Source organism: Leuresthes tenuis, unplaced genomic scaffold (genome assembly GCF_036924035.1).
Source record: "Leuresthes tenuis unplaced genomic scaffold, fLeuTen1.0.hap1 SCAF_11, whole genome shotgun sequence".
Lineage (NCBI taxonomy): Eukaryota > Metazoa > Chordata > Actinopteri > Atheriniformes > Atherinopsidae > Leuresthes > Leuresthes tenuis.
This window is the reverse complement of record NW_027325365.1, coordinates 5412312-5427737: the sequence shown is the minus strand read 5'-3', so window position 1 is coordinate 5427737 and position 15426 is coordinate 5412312. Positions and strand designations below refer to the sequence as shown.

Genomic DNA, 15426 nt, shown 5'->3' with positions numbered 1-15426 from the left:
TTATTTCTGGTTGAGAGTTTGGGCTCCGCACCCCCAACATCGTTTGATTTATGTATTATTTAATTTCCTCTCTGAAAACTGGATGCAGCGCAGCTCCTTTCTCTTTTCTTCCCTTTAGTGAACGGGTTTGTGCTACCGTGGTACAGTTAGGGGAGATTTTAGGAGAAATAGTTCATGTAACGCATAGTTTAATCTCTGACATTGTGAGCCATCCAAAGAGTTTGTCTTTGAGAAGTGTGTTATGCAGCTGTATGTTCAGTAAAAAATCTAATTATTTATATACTTTTTTGAAATTTGAAATCGCTCCTCAGATATGAAGAATTGCCATCATTTGTCTTGTTACATAGTAATAAACTCATTTGTTGGGCAAAAATCAATATTTTCCCTGCAGCTTGAATACTTTTTGGAACATTTTTCACTATTTTCTCTTCAGCCAAAATAAGTAGCTGACGGATTGTTTCAGAATCATAAAGATTTCAGTGATAATAGTTATCTTTTTACCGTGTTAGATATCATAATGAAACAACTGACTGACAGATCTTTTTGTCCTCTCGTTTTACTGTTTCTGATTGATTGCCAAAATAAAATAGCAAGAGAAAAAGCTCTGTCTCACAGCTATGACTTCTGATGGTTAAATTAATGTGTGAATGTTTGTTAAGCACACATGCACGTATTTACACTCTCAAAGAGAGCAGATCTTTGCATGCAGGCATACATGTATATGGACTGGATGTGTGCATGGTGTTAGGTATGTGCAAATATACTGTCAGAAGTGGGAAAGGGTGTATCTTTTTCATATCAGGGCATGATAAATAACCTGACCTTACCAGTTCTTAAAATTTGGTAAATACAACCTTAGATGTATACCAACACGTTACACATTACACACGACTCAACAAAAACTAAGCCAAAATGCAGGAAGCAGTGCATTAAAAACTTAAGTACAACCTTACTGCTTCTGTAGGAATTAGAAAGGTGAGTAGCAGGCAGGTGCTGCTAATCAAATGGACTTGATTAACTGACCATCAGCGGGTGTGACCACAAGTTTTGACAGTTGATATTCTTCAGCGTTCAGTTTAATTAACACAATGATGAGGGAAACCGTCAGCAACGAGAGAAGCAATTGTTGCTGGCATCAATCTGGGTTATAGGTTCATTTCCAAACAATTTGGAGTCCATAATTCTACGTAGGGGAGGGAAAAACATTAAAGAGGGTTGCCAATCTTCGCAAGAGTGGACATAACGGGAAGTTCACCCCAAGGTCAGACTATGCAATGTTCAAAGAAACTGCAAAAAACCCAAGAGCTGCATCTTTGATTCTACAGGCCCCAGTTAGCATGTTAAATGTTAAAGTTCACCACATTACAATTAGAAAAAGACAAGTATGGCTTGTTTGGAAGGGCTGACATGCTCTTTTTCTCTCCAAAAAGAACATGGCAGCACAGCTGAAGTTTGCAAAGTTTCAAAGGAACAAACCACAAAGACTTCTGGAAAAAAATCCTTTCGACAGATGAGACCAAAGTGGAGATGTTTGGGAATTAATGCACAGCGGCACGTTTGGAGAAAACCAAACACAGCATATCAGCACAAACATCCTATACCAACAGAGGTGGAGGGCTGATGATTTGGACTTATTTTACAACCACAGGACCTGGGAACCTTGCAGCCATTCATCACAATTAATTGCACAGTTGATAGGAACAGAGGCGCATATGTGGAGCACCAAGGCCATTAAGAATCTATTTGAGCTTAATACATCCAGAGTGATTCAATCCGCAACTGCATTATCTTTGGTGTGATAGTCAAGTTTTGAACAGCTTATTTTCATATCATTTCAGCTGGACTAACATGTATACATGCATTTTAAGAGCCGGTTTTGGTCAGACAAACACAACATATATATTATATATATCTTTTTTTGTGATGTAATGTAAATGTGCTTCTTGACACAACCATGAACTGCTCTGTATACCAAAGAATTCCAGAGTCAAATGTGAGGCCATCTGTCCGACAGCTAAAGCTGAGCTGAAACTGGCTCATCAACAGGACAATGATCCCAAACACAGCAGCAAATCTACAGCAGAATGTGTGAAAAAAGAAAAGAATCGAGGTGTTGCAATGGTACAGTCAAAGTCCAGACCTCAGCCTGACTGAAATGCTGTGGTGGGACCTTATGAGAGCTGTGCAGAAACTAATGGCCAAAAATGCCATTAATTTAACCAAAATTCAGCGTCATCCAGAAAAAGTTATTGCTGCTACAGACGGTTCTACAAACTATTGGGATGGGGTGCACTTGTTTTTTAATAGATAGCGACTATTACACTGTGTCATTATTACACTAGTAGTAGTAACCGTAGTAGCTTCTGCAGCTTGTCTGTACATTAGCCTACTAATGTGCAGTGTGTTACAAATGTGCGCACTCACATGCAGTGTATTATGTTCTTTGCGAGGGCGTGCGAGTCCTTGCACTGTAGGATATGTGTGCAGGATTTGTGGAGTGATGGAGGAGAAGTTTTGAGGGAGGCGGGGTGGAGGGGGAGTTGTCGGGCTCGCTCCTGTAAATGTGGCCGTTTGTGTGTGAGGGAGGGGGTGAGGCAGGAGGGGAGGAGTGGATGTAGCCCCGCTGTAGACACAAGGGCGGATTGATAGTAAACACACACTCCAGGTCTAGTGGATATGCTGCCGGTAGCCTGGCTAACAAGCCCTTCATTAAGGCCGTCTGATACACTCACTGAGCGCCTTTGTTGAAGTAGGAAGCGAAAAGTACACCAGACAGATTTGACCTGAGAACGTTGGTATGCGCTGCCAGCAGTCCCAAGCTTCTTATTTTCACTCTCTCCACCTTGAGAAGGGTTTATTTTCGTCTTGCTGAACAGGTTGTCTCATGGCTTGCGCCCCTTCTCGCCTCCTTCAGGGAAATACTGCAGAGTAAAATATATATTTGCATTTCTTCTTTGCTGAGTATATGTCGGGTGCATATAAAAGCTCTTGGAGCTTTTGTGGTTTTGCAGGAGTGTGGATGCTTCGATTTCTTTGTGTACAGTGTGTTTGTGGCATCTGTGCAGTTAGAGTTCAGCAGTGAAATGTAAATTTATCGTACAGTAAACACTGTCGTCTTTTAAAGTGCTCGTTAGTATGAATATAAGCACTTTTTATAATTCTGTACACACTGCACGTTTTTATGCTGCACGTTTTCTGTTCCAAATCCGTCACATCTGCTGTATGGTTTTAGATTATCACTCTAATTGTTTTTGGATTCTTACGTAATTACTGAGAATCGTAACTTTTTATTCCCCCTCCTAAACTTTTCCATCAATATTTCAGAGCTAAAAATGTCAGGTGTGTTTATATTGCACCCCTTTTTTATGTTCTTACTTCTGTTATTTTCTGTTGTGTCTTGTTACCATTTGCTCCAATAACAGCCTTATTTTCTCACTGGAATCATTAAAGTCTGCTGATGTCTTATCTTACAAGAACAACAAGACCTCACATACATTGCAAGCTGCACTGCAATAAATCACTCTACATAAAGTATTTGCATCCAGCATGGCATAGCTGTGCACAGGCATGATGGAGGGTCTCGTTGTGATTTGGGAGCAGAGTTTTGTCCAGTGACCAGTAGAGCATAAAGGCTGCTGTTGTGTCCTGGGTTTCATGTTGTGGCCTTATTCACTGAGCCAGGGGCGGCCTGCAGCCCTGAGCAAAAATCTGCCCTGGAAGTGCCCAGTTTCATTTCATAACCCTGTTAAAATGGTTTCACTGACCAAATGCCTCCCTTCATGCCACCTTTGAATCAGACACATATAAAAAAAAAAAAACTTGATATTATGATACAGTCTTTTTTTCATTTTAATGTTACAGTCATTGACATTTCGTACAAAGCTTCAATACTTGCTAACTAAGATTAAACGACTGCAGATTATTGTTACCTGTTCTATAAATGTGTATTAATCTGAACCTGTTGAAGGATGGAGGGCCTTACTGTACAAGTTGTTACTTTAAAGAGTTTATGCGTGGTCATCAAAACTTCCATCTTTGACTAAAGCAGACCTTTTGGTCATCTTGAGTCAGCAAATTTGAAGCAGTCCTCAAACTGAGAGGCTCTTGATGATCACTTTTTTTTTTCTTTAGTTTGCTTTGCCTTTATGACTGGCTACATGCCACCACTAGGAACTCTGAGCTCGCCCACATCACCAGAGAGAAGCCACTGCAATGCATCAGCTCAGACCTCTCCATATATTTAAGTGATTGCTGACATAATTTACGAAGGGAATGAAAAATAAAGTCGGCATTGCAATAACATTAAAATAGTGAGATCTGCAATTTATTTGGCCAGCCACAAGTCAGCACTCTTTGCCACCAACCCCACACACAAATCTAATTTCTGTGCATTTGCAGTTTTGCCCTTCCTCCACTTTTCCGTCGCAGGAGCGCAGGGGGCCCATATTTAGGGGGTGGTAGGTTGCTTTTTTGCAGGGGTTTTGGGGTATCAAGGTGGTGCTGGACTTTTGGCTCCGGTCTAGGAATACCTTCCCGTTTACAAACAAACTTGCTCTTTCGCTCTCCCTGTTTGCCTTTGTGGCTTCACTTTTTTCAAGGCCTGCACAGGCAAACACGCAGCAGGAAACACTGGCTTGTTGATCGCCTTCACAGAACAGCTCATAAACTCAGCCAGTATGAATGTGAGGGCTTGTATGTGTGCACGAGCGTTGTTTGTGTAATTCACTGGACCTGTGGAGACATCTCCTTTTTTAATAAACCTGAAGGGTGTACGGCAGAAAACAACCAAATGATTTTTAACCATGTGAACCTAAGATTGAGGTATTAGAAACTTTGAATGTCCTCTAGGTCAAACTTCAGCATAAATAAGAATTTGCAGTTCGATTGCACTGCAGTGTTTGTCTGTCCTTGTTTATGAATGTTGCTTGGAAACTTCACTAAAACACATTGTTCAACATGTGGCGTTTCTCTCGCTCCCCCTCTCCATTTGTAAACAGGCAACGGGGATGCATAGCCTCATTGTTTTGCATCATTATTACTGACAGGCCTAAATGACTTGAATGATGGGAAGCCCTCATACAAAATTAACCCAGCCCTGTGTGTTTACCCTGCCTAAATCATGTTGCTCATTGGCTTGGAACAGAAGAAGGGGGGAAATAGGCCTCTCACATCCTGACATCTGCAAAGCACCTGTCCTGAGCCGCCATCTCTCCTGTTTCTACTCTCCAGCCCTGAAAAAAATACCATGACTGTCATGTGTTTTAACAGTTGACAACCTCTGCTGTGTTTTTTCCTGTCTCCACCGAGCCTATGCATCACATTTGTTTTGGATGATGTCATGTTTCTGTTACTTACGTTGAGTGAAACTTAATGCAGTCCCATTTTCTAAGATGATTAGGTGAGAAGAAGAAGCAGCAATAACTCACAAATTATGTAAAGCCTATGTTTAACTTAAAATGGAGCCAATAACTCAAAGGAGATGCTGAAGCATAGATGCTCATTTTGAATTTTTCATGAATTTAAAAAGGAAGTTTCCCTGTGTTTATTCTGGTTTTCTTTAAAAAGACATTTGGTAGCTGAGGAGACCAGGTGCTATAGTGTTGAAAGTTAAATGCTTCCCGTAGCAGCTTGATATAGGGCCTCCTTTATCACACTTATTGTTTCATAACGTGTCAAATGTTTTCACTGGATAACTGCTCTGCACTGCAGGCAGGTCAGGAGTCCTGAACTAAAGCAATGATGTTGTAATACATGTAGAATGTGGTTTGTCTTGCTAAAATAAGCAACGCCTTTCCTAAACGTGACATCATGTGGACAGCTGTGTATGTTGCTCTAAAATCTGTAAGTACTCTTCATCGTTCATGGAGCCTTTGCAGATGTGCAAGTTGGTTTGATATTACGTCCAGTAGATGATGAAATTCTCATATTCTGTGCAGTTTAACATTGGCAGATCTTATTCTGAAAATGGTGAAATATTTGCTCACTCATAGTTTGAGGTAGAAAAAGCCTCCTGATCTTCATTTCTAATAGTATCCGTTTCTGTATCCAAACATCTTACTTAGTCGAATGAGTTGTGGCATAACATTCAGTTATTTTAGCTTTAAACCCAGTCAAACACATTAATGTACATGTACAATTTCAGTCTGTTGGTTTGACATATTTGATGTACAATATCAAATAATCCATGTATATGCACACTGTCAATTTAAACATCCCCCAGTGTGCCACACAGTGCAGCTGTATATGGAACAGCAGTGAACAGCGGCTCTTTGGTCCAGTGAGCAATGTGGCACGTGGCTCTACTAGCCTCCATTCAAGCATCAATATTCCACCGCTCTGCTGCACCACATGACTACCTGTCCCACTAACCTGTCACCAGCTATTATCAGTGGCTGCAGAGGCAAACTTTCCTGGAGGCTCCACTTGCACACAGTTGTGTAAGCTGCCCAAGCTCAGAACAAAGCTGTGCTTCAAGAAAGGGAATAAGGTGGCACTGCTGGGAAGGGTGCCTGGCCTTCATCAGCCATCACCATCACTTCCAATTCGGAAGTGAGTCACTCAAATGGTGTGCGCAGAGTCTTTCCCAAAAGTCGCCCATGCTGACTGCCGCACTCCTCCATGTGAGCCATTGCATAATTGTATCACAACTGTGGCTTAGAGGCTGCAGAAGGGCTACATTGTTTACATTTAAGACATCTGAAATGTAGGCTTAAGACAACAGAAGTATTGTTTCAGCGGAGATTACAATGACAGAAGGTAAAGCTGAAAATCTACTCGCAGTGAAGTGTGAGTAATTCACAGAAAACTGAACTATGCTAGGTATTTACTCATCTGATGCTCTTCAACATGTTTTAGATTGTGTTAATTTTCAAGCCTGTAACTTCTTTCTGTTCATATTTCTATATGATCCGCTTGGAAAAACAAACGTGTCGTTCCCTTGATTCATTTTGAATCTGTCTAACCTAACATGCAAACGAAGCCTTCCAACACGTCATCTTAATTTTGAAAGATCTGTTGGTTTCTTCAGGAAAATAGTAGATCCTATGTTAATAGGACCAAAGCAACATGAGTTATGCACTTCTGTTTTTATTAGTCATACTCAGCTGCATTCTTCCTAACATGTCATTTGTACTACAACAAATCAAACTTCCTTTTTGGTTCAGATGTAAATGGAAGTCAATATTACGTACACTTTGGTTTGTGTTTGTCCCAGTGTTGTGTGTGGCTTTACGAAGTGATGACATTTTTCTGTGCATGAATAAACCGCTGCTCCATTCCCAAAATCGACCCGTTACAGTATGTCATTGAAGTCGATCTGCCTCACACTGTGGCTGCTCACATGACCCAGTGGTGTTCAGTGGAAGGATTGCTCTGCCTGACAGCTGAATGTCTGTGTCTGTTTCCTGTCCCAGATAACAGCAGTATGCAGAGAGGCTGCCCTCCTAGCCCTACAAGAGGACATCAAAGCTCAGCACATCGAGGCCAGACACTTTGAAAGTGCCCTGAACACTGTGAAGCCCCGAATCCCTGACTCTCTCATCCAGTCATATATCAGCTATCAGCAGCAACACAGTGGCCTGTGCTTCTTCTGACCACACTGCTGTAGAGTCTCCTCTGTAATTCTGTTATTGTAAAAGCAAAGATTTCCAGCTATACCATCAACATGTTCATATATATTCTACTAAATAAATGTGTTGGTCAGCCTGCAAACTGTCACGCTTGTAATTCTAAAAGTTACACTGTATACTGACACCTCAATGGGACACTTTTGCTTTAGTGTTTATGTTTCAATTTAACATTATTGTTTGATGTCATGTTTGATCATAAAAATGACTGATAATGTAATGCATTATTTGTTCTTTTGGTTGCCTTGTCTTTTTCGCAGCTAAACAGCATTGAAATAAAAAGAAGAAGAAAAGATACTATTCAAGAGGCCCTGGTTATATTTTAGAGAAGTTTACACCAGAATAACCCTTCTGAGAAGTCTAGTAAATTGCCCAGGCATTGTCAAAGGCATTGTCTATTTAATTTGACTGTATTTAAAATCTTCCCATGCAGTGATTGTTGTAGCTCTCTGCATCTGATTCCTCCACATATTTTCTCTGCCTCTTTGTGTTCATCTTAAGTTTAAGTATTTGTGGCTCTCACAAGAAACCAGGTCCAGTCAAATCACAGATTTCTATAATATATATATATATATGTGTCGGCCACCAAGAGCGAGGATCCTGGCGGCCATCTGTCGCGGGATTGTCTTATCACCAAGAGGCAGCATTTTTACATCCAGGCTGGGAAAAAAAAAACGTTTTAGTCATTACTTTGTCACAAAGTCACTTTGACAGTCCCTTAAGCCTTGTAAGTCTTTTTGTGGCATTCTTTTTTTAAGCATTTGCACGCCCGAAATGGCACGGGGGGTCATTCATCTATTGATTTTTCCATTTCAATAGGATAAATTGACTTTGTATTGAACTTCCTTTTCTCATGGATCCGGATGTAGCGCATCCGCGACACCAATCAAACCAGACAGTCAGGAACAGAAGACAGGGGGTGGCAGGAGCGAGGGAGGGGGGAGTCATTCCCCCTGACTGCAGGGCTGCTTTTTTCTTAAGGTCGTCCGAAACTAACCAACACCCCCACCCATGAAAGATCAATGCATGGATCCTCTCTAACGCTGATGCGTAATTTCCTTATCGGAGAATTGTGCTATCTGCCGGCTCACCGCTACACTTTAGATTTCCTGTGATGACATGCGTGAATGCGTAATGGGAACATTCCAGGGAGGACAGAAGACATCCTGTTGATCTTTCCTCCGCAAACTGTCTGGACAGTCACACCGCTGCCTGAGCAGACGGTGCTGTCCGAAGAAGTGTTCCAGCACCAGAAAACAATTATTTAAAGGCTCCAAATGAACTTATTATCTTACAACATCCTGAATATGACAGAGTGTATGTTGAAGTCGGTCTTGCAAGATTAGGTGTTATCTAAACAGATGTTGTTACGAGCAGAATGGAAGATTTTCTTAAGGATACTTTAAAGTCCGTAAAGATCCCCGTTTAGAAACCACTTACAATACATATAACATGATTATGCTCTTTCTGTTTCATGGAAACTTATATGACTTGACATGTTAAATAGTCCGATTTAACCACATCGAACTGTTTTAGAGCCTAATACATTTATCTTGAACAGCCCTCATAATTTATACACCTCGAAAAAAAAAACTTATACACCTCACGAAAAAAAATTGAGCTTTACGATTATCATATTGCGAATATCTTACAGAAATTTCAATTAAACTTTTATATGGATGTTTCTTGTTGTCAGCATATATGGTTTTGTCACGATTTATCAGTGTAGTAGTCGTCTGCACAGCTTTGTCATGGAGCTATATGGCATTTAAGTTTATTCGGAAGTAAGGCAAAACATATTCAAAAGTTCTAAAACTGTAGAAATGTGTGCATGTATCGCCGCTCCAAAAGTGCCAAATCAGCAAGGGTATAATCCAATCGCCCCGGGCTTTCGTTACATCACTATTAGTCACATTATCCTTAGTCACATCATTATTCATAACACACATGCACGGAAACTAAATATTTTTCCCCCTGAGCCCCCTCGTCTAGCCGGAGCAAACGAGAAAGCCGTTCCACCTTAACAAGTGCACACATCTCTATCGCCCGGCCTTCCACATCTGCCCAATGAATCAGGAGCGGATGCGATGTATCCTTTTTCAGTGGAGTGAATGGCCAATGGGAGTTGGCTTGTCGAGCAAACACTGAGCCCTGCGTTCCCATTCATTCAGTGCTGAACAGGCCCGCAGAGCTGTAAAGAGCGCACCGCTGTCTGACCCGACGACGCTCTTTTTTTTCGCACAAGAGCGCAGATTCCCCGCAACAATAAGTAACAGCCAGAACTGAAGCGCAGCTCTCAGCAGATGCTCGGAGATTGGGAACTCTTGGATACAGCCTAAGCTCACACGTGTTTGATTTGATTCCTCCGGGGGATTTTTTTCCCACACGTTTTTAATTTTACAACATTTTGCACTGGACTTCTATAACTGGGTCGTCTCGCTTAGAGATCGGCCTCCAAGTGCGCAGCAGTTCTCCCGGTGACTTGTCTCCTTACCTTCTTCGCCAGAGCTCCACCGTGGATTTATGCCGTTTTATCTTGGGACAAATGCATGCGTAACTCGCGCTGAACTTTTCTTTACCTCCAACCAACCAAGACAAGGGAATAACGCAAAGGGATACACTCGCGCTTGGATTAACACTCTGAATGTTATGCTTTAGACCTTATGTGTTGACTACATTGGACATTGCCCCTCTTTTGGATGGAGTTTTGGTAGATCGTTTGGTTGATGGATTCAACGTTATGGATGCTTGCATATAGGTATGCACCTTCCCAACTATCTTACCCTTGTCTTTGGCATTTTATTTTGCTTTTACGGGATTAGTTCCACGATTAATAAATGTTCGTAATGACGTGGTATCCTCCGCTGTATCGATACATTTGTTTTGGTACATTTATGCACAAAGCCTCAGACTTTCCGTGTAGTTTTCGGTGTGTTGGCTGGAACAATACGCCCGCAGACGGTTGAAATCATCGCGATTAGTTGATGGATTTGCATGCCCGTGTCGTTCCGTGTCTGTGCAGTAATAAACACCCCTCCCCCATGGCGGTTGTTTTCATTCATAAGTTTCGCCGTCTGTTTGGAAGCGTCCGCTAATGTGTCTTGTCTGTGACTGTGTGGTTTTCCAAGTATTCTGCTTTTATTCCCTTACGGGACGTGTTCCCATTTGAACGCGGTCTGTGCCGATAATCCCATTTATGGGCCGCCATATGACGCAAAAAATATTAAGGTTAGTTTATTCGCAAAGCAGCAAACTCGATCGATTCTGGTGTTGACTGCAGCATTTATCAGTCTCTGCTCTTTACGGGCTTCGTGTTTTTGCAAACGGTGTAAGTTTTGTTCTCCTGCAGATCGGCTTTGGTTCATAACATCCCTGAAGGCTCAAACTCAAATTCCTGACAATATTTATGGTGTAAACACTCATTTAAGTCAAATACTTGCTCTACAATAACTTTTTAAAAAGTGTCTTCTCCTAATATGAGCTGACATTTTAACATTATTCGTGCTCTCGGTTTGTTTTTTTAACCAAACTTTTCCTTTTTGTCGGAACTTGGTCTGACCTCAGGATTTTTTTAAGCTCTACTTTTGTCCACAACTCCTTTTTGGTGAAGTAATAGAATACTAAGTGAGGCAGCTCATTTAGTTCCCTTGGATCGTGTCCTCATTTCGTCGCCGCGGTGCATTTAAATGTTAACTAGTCATACAAATGTAAATGAGGAGGGGAAGTATTTGTAGGGCCTACTGAAGTTTAGATGTGTGCGTATTGAGACGAAAGGTACAAGAAGTCTTGTTAATAATCAGCTTTTTCTCCTGAGTTGCTTCACTTAACTGGATCAAAAATTACATATTGGCATATTGACGGGATGAAAACAGATACACCTTAAAATATTAAAACACAAAACCTACTTGTCTATCTGCACAGTAGCCATCAGTATGCTGTTTATAAAATATGACAATTATGCAATGGTTTTTGCTTTAATCTGGGAAAGACCCTCTTCCACCAGGACAGTGTGTGTTTTCTAGTAATGCCATGTTCTGCTCTCTCTGATCATGTCTTGCCTCTCCTTTGTCTCTCCCTGGCCTGTATTCCCCCCTTTTGGCAGGTTTTCCGATGCATGTCCACGGTGAATGTCGGAAGTGGTGATCCCCCCAGATGGAGCTCCAAAGTCAACATGGCCCTGGCGGTTCATTAGTGGTGATCCAGCAGCCTTCCCTCGAGAGCCGGCAGAGGTCGGATTACGAGCGGGAGCTCCAGCATGCCGCCATTCTCTCCCTGGAACAAATCAAGGCCATCCGCTCCAGCAACGAGTACACAGAGGGGCCCTCAGTGGTACGGAGGCCCCCTGCGCCCCGTATGGCCCCCAGGCCTCAGGACAAGCAGGAGAGGACTCACGAGGTCATCCTCGTCAATGTGAACAACAATTATGAGCACCGGGCATCAGGCCATCACCATCACATTGGGGGTGGCATGGTGGTTGTGGCTGGGGGACAGCAGTACGGCAGTTCTCGGGCGCCGGGGCTCAGCCGCTCCACCAGCACAGGAAGTGCTGCCAGTTCAGGGAGCAACAGCAGTGCCTCCTCTGAGCAGGGACTCTTGACACGCTCACCCCCCTCCAGGCCTGGCATGGGCTTACAGCACCACCACCGAGCGGACCGGACTGTTCGGACTCAACCCAAGGCCAAGGCCCTTTTACAGTCCCACCAGGGACCTAACTTCCACCAGCCTCCTATAGAGGCTCCACTCAAGCCCCAGGGCAAAGGGAAATCAGACATTTCTGGCTCCAGCGATGGGGTGGTGGCTTCCGCTGGCCACCAGTTCATCTGTGAGCGTTGTGGGAAATGCAAGTGCAGTGACTGCACGGCTCCCAGGAGCCTGCCCTCCTGTCTGGCATGTAACGGCCAGTGCCTCTGCTCTGCTGAGAGTGCACTGGAGCATGGCACATGTATGTGCCTGGTTAAGGGTATCTTCTACCACTGCTCCAGTGACGATGAGGGGGATTCATGTGCTGACCACCCCTGCTCACTGTCACGTTCCCACTGCTGCTCTCGTTTCCTGTGCATGGGATTAATGTCGGTACTCTTCCCCTGTCTGCTATGCTACCCACCTGTCAAGGGGTGTCTGAAGGCATGCCAGGGTTGCTATGACCGGGTAAACAGGCCTGGCTGTCGCTGCAAGAACTCCAACACTGTCTATTGTAAACTGGAGAGCTGGGCCCCACAGACCCAGGAAAAGCCTTCCTGATTGCTTCCGGTGTGCTTGTGATTGCGTGTGCGCAGGAGACTCTTGATGTGGATCATATGTTGACAATGAAAATTATGATGATAGTCACAAATGTTTATCAAACATTCTAAGCACCTCCCACCCAACTCCCCTCCTGGCTGCGAAACCCTAAGGAGCTAAGCAAAGGAGTAACGAAAACCACTCGATACTTTTTATTTTTACTTTCTCTGGATCAGGACCATGTTTTTACAGAGCAGTGTTTGCCTTAATTGTTTCTATGTCTGTCCTCGGCTCCTCATTAACACTTTTTTTTTTTTTGATATATATATATATTTGAAAAAGTTTTTCTTCCGTTTTAGGTAGGCAGTTTTCTCTGGGTCTGTGTGCCTGGTGGGAGCTGCCTCTCACCAAATCTGTGAAGGACGATCTTCTGTAGGGCAATTATGTAGCTGTTACCTGGTATTCATAGCAAGCAGGTATGTTTGAATTTATTGGTTGCTACCACACTAAAACCGTGGTTTCTATGCTCATGTTGACTTAACAAAAGCACATCCATCTCATAGTATTCTCCACTTGGATATGTTTCTCCTTCCACCCGCCTGAACTATTCGTACACTTTCTGTGGCATTCTCCCATGTTTATTTTTTTCTTTGTGTAAATTGTATGCTCAAAATCCATAAGAGGAATTCTGGCTATTTTTAAAAGAAAAAAATGTCTGTTAAACATTTTTTTGTTGTAAAAAAATATTTATTATGTGAAGCTCTATTATTTTATGATATTTATTGCAAGAGACGGTCTTAAATTTACTCATGTCTGAATATAACAAAATATCAAATACTTACTGAAAAATTAAAGGGTGGCACAAAAGAAAACTATGTTAACTTTAATGCAGAAAATATATTAATTAATGAAAAAATAGCACTGTCTGGTGTCTTGATTGTTCTGCTGAGAAGCACTTACTCGCTTGAAGAATGAAGGATGTGACTGGTGGTTGATTTTTAAGGGAATGCAGGTCTGTTTCCTTGGGTATGAGCTCAGTGAACAGCAAATCACTGTTCCTTGTGTGTGTATGTTTTTGCTAGGTGTGGAAAAAGAAAAGCAATGAGCAGAAACGACTTGTTGCTCAAAATGCAACTGTTTACATTCTTTAAGGGTTTCTTTGGTGCGATTCTCCTCAAGAAGCTTGAAAGCTAAACAATTACAGGTCATTGACATGATTAGTCCCAAAGCTGCTAGCATCAGCCTAACCTCTGCATTTCCATGAGTTAAGCTCATATGAAGTAATTCTTCTAACCCCCCTGCTCAAATCATCTGGCCAACAAGTCACCACAAAACTATGCAAGGTACTTTATTCCCTGTGTTGTAACGCTCTTAGACCGGGATGTTCCCAAACTCCCAAATGGTCTCCATATTGCAGGCCTGAGAGTGCGCCTTCAGAAATGAAAGCGACCATTACGAGTAGCTGGGGCCACCTGTTCAAAGATAATAAACCGAGGCTATCAATGCTTTGCTTTTATGGCTTGGTTCCTGCAGTAAAGGCAATGACAGGGGCCAATCCAGCCCCCACCCTAACCCGCAGCCCCACATTTGGCCAGTTCTTTTTGTTTGTGAATTTATCACTTTGGAAGTCTACTGACCCCCACCACCCCCACTACTAACTGACACCCACACACTTCTCCACCTCTGGGCCCCCAGGGGATGAGATCATCACTTTGAAAGTTGGTTGGTCAGCCAGCAATGCCAACAGTTGGGGAAACGGCTTAAGTTTAGAGAGCTGCAGCATTTGTGACAAAAAAGCACAATCGCTTCTATTACCAGCCACGTGTGACGGAGGTGCCTTCAGAGTGCTGTGAACGAGCCAGGGATCTCTGGATTTAGAGCTTTGGTAAAAGGGAACTTCTTGAGTTAACGTGAGCAAGAGACCCTTTGTTAAAGCTTTTTCAATTTTAGGGATACATGGTTTTATACAAATACTTCACAAACATTAAGCTGAGGTCAAATGAGCAGAAAGGAAATGCTTTGTTTTGTTGGTAACACTTACACCCATGCAGTCATATTCCAGTTTACATTAAAAGAATCATCACTTCAAATTTACCATTTGTGCTCAGTTTGCTTTTCTTTCCCTGTATAGTGGAATGTACCTTTTATTGCTCTGAACAGTGAAGAGAGGATTAGTGATTTGTCAATTTCCTGTTACTTTGCAGAGCTGCAATTCAAGCCCCATTTGCTCCTGGCTCCTGGATGATAGCAAACAATAGGAGGCCTCTTTTTATTTCAGGTTTCACTGTAGTTCCTCTGTACGGATGAGGGGGATGGAGGAGATCTAAACTGTATTCAGGAGGCGGTGAACAGGAAGAGCGTGTTTACTTGATCTTTTCGGGCCAAAGCCAAAAAAGGAAACAGATTCTACTCCCACCATTTCTAGAACTTGCCTCTGTTAAGTCTTTAACATGACTTTTTAAAAATCAAATCTAATCAGCTAAGTTGTTTAAAATAACATTTAAATCTGTGTGAATGGCTTCTTTCACTTTCGGTCACTCTCCCATGTGAATGGCTCTGTAAGTGCGTCACGTTTTACTCA

General features: G+C 42.5%; 2 protein-coding genes across 2 annotated transcripts in view; both read left to right on the top strand.

Annotated features, from left to right (window-relative positions):
- Positions 1-7910, top strand: part of afg2a (AFG2 AAA ATPase homolog A) — a 114846-nt gene extending 106936 nt beyond the window's left edge. The window contains exon 17 of the mRNA XM_072395193.1: positions 7413-7910. Coding sequence (XP_072251294.1) covers positions 7413-7592 — 180 coding nt within the window. The 3' untranslated portion in view covers positions 7593-7910. The remainder of the gene's footprint in view (positions 1-7412) is intronic.
- A 1693-nt stretch (positions 7911-9603) lies between these two features.
- Positions 9604-13763, top strand: spry1 (sprouty homolog 1, antagonist of FGF signaling (Drosophila)). Its single transcript, XM_072395192.1, has 2 exons — positions 9604-10383; positions 11728-13763. Exon 2 carries the CDS (start codon positions 11778-11780, stop codon positions 12864-12866), a length of 1089 nt encoding a protein of 362 aa, XP_072251293.1. The 5' UTR covers positions 9604-10383; positions 11728-11777; the 3' UTR covers positions 12867-13763.
- Positions 13764-15426: the final 1663 nt, after the last annotated feature.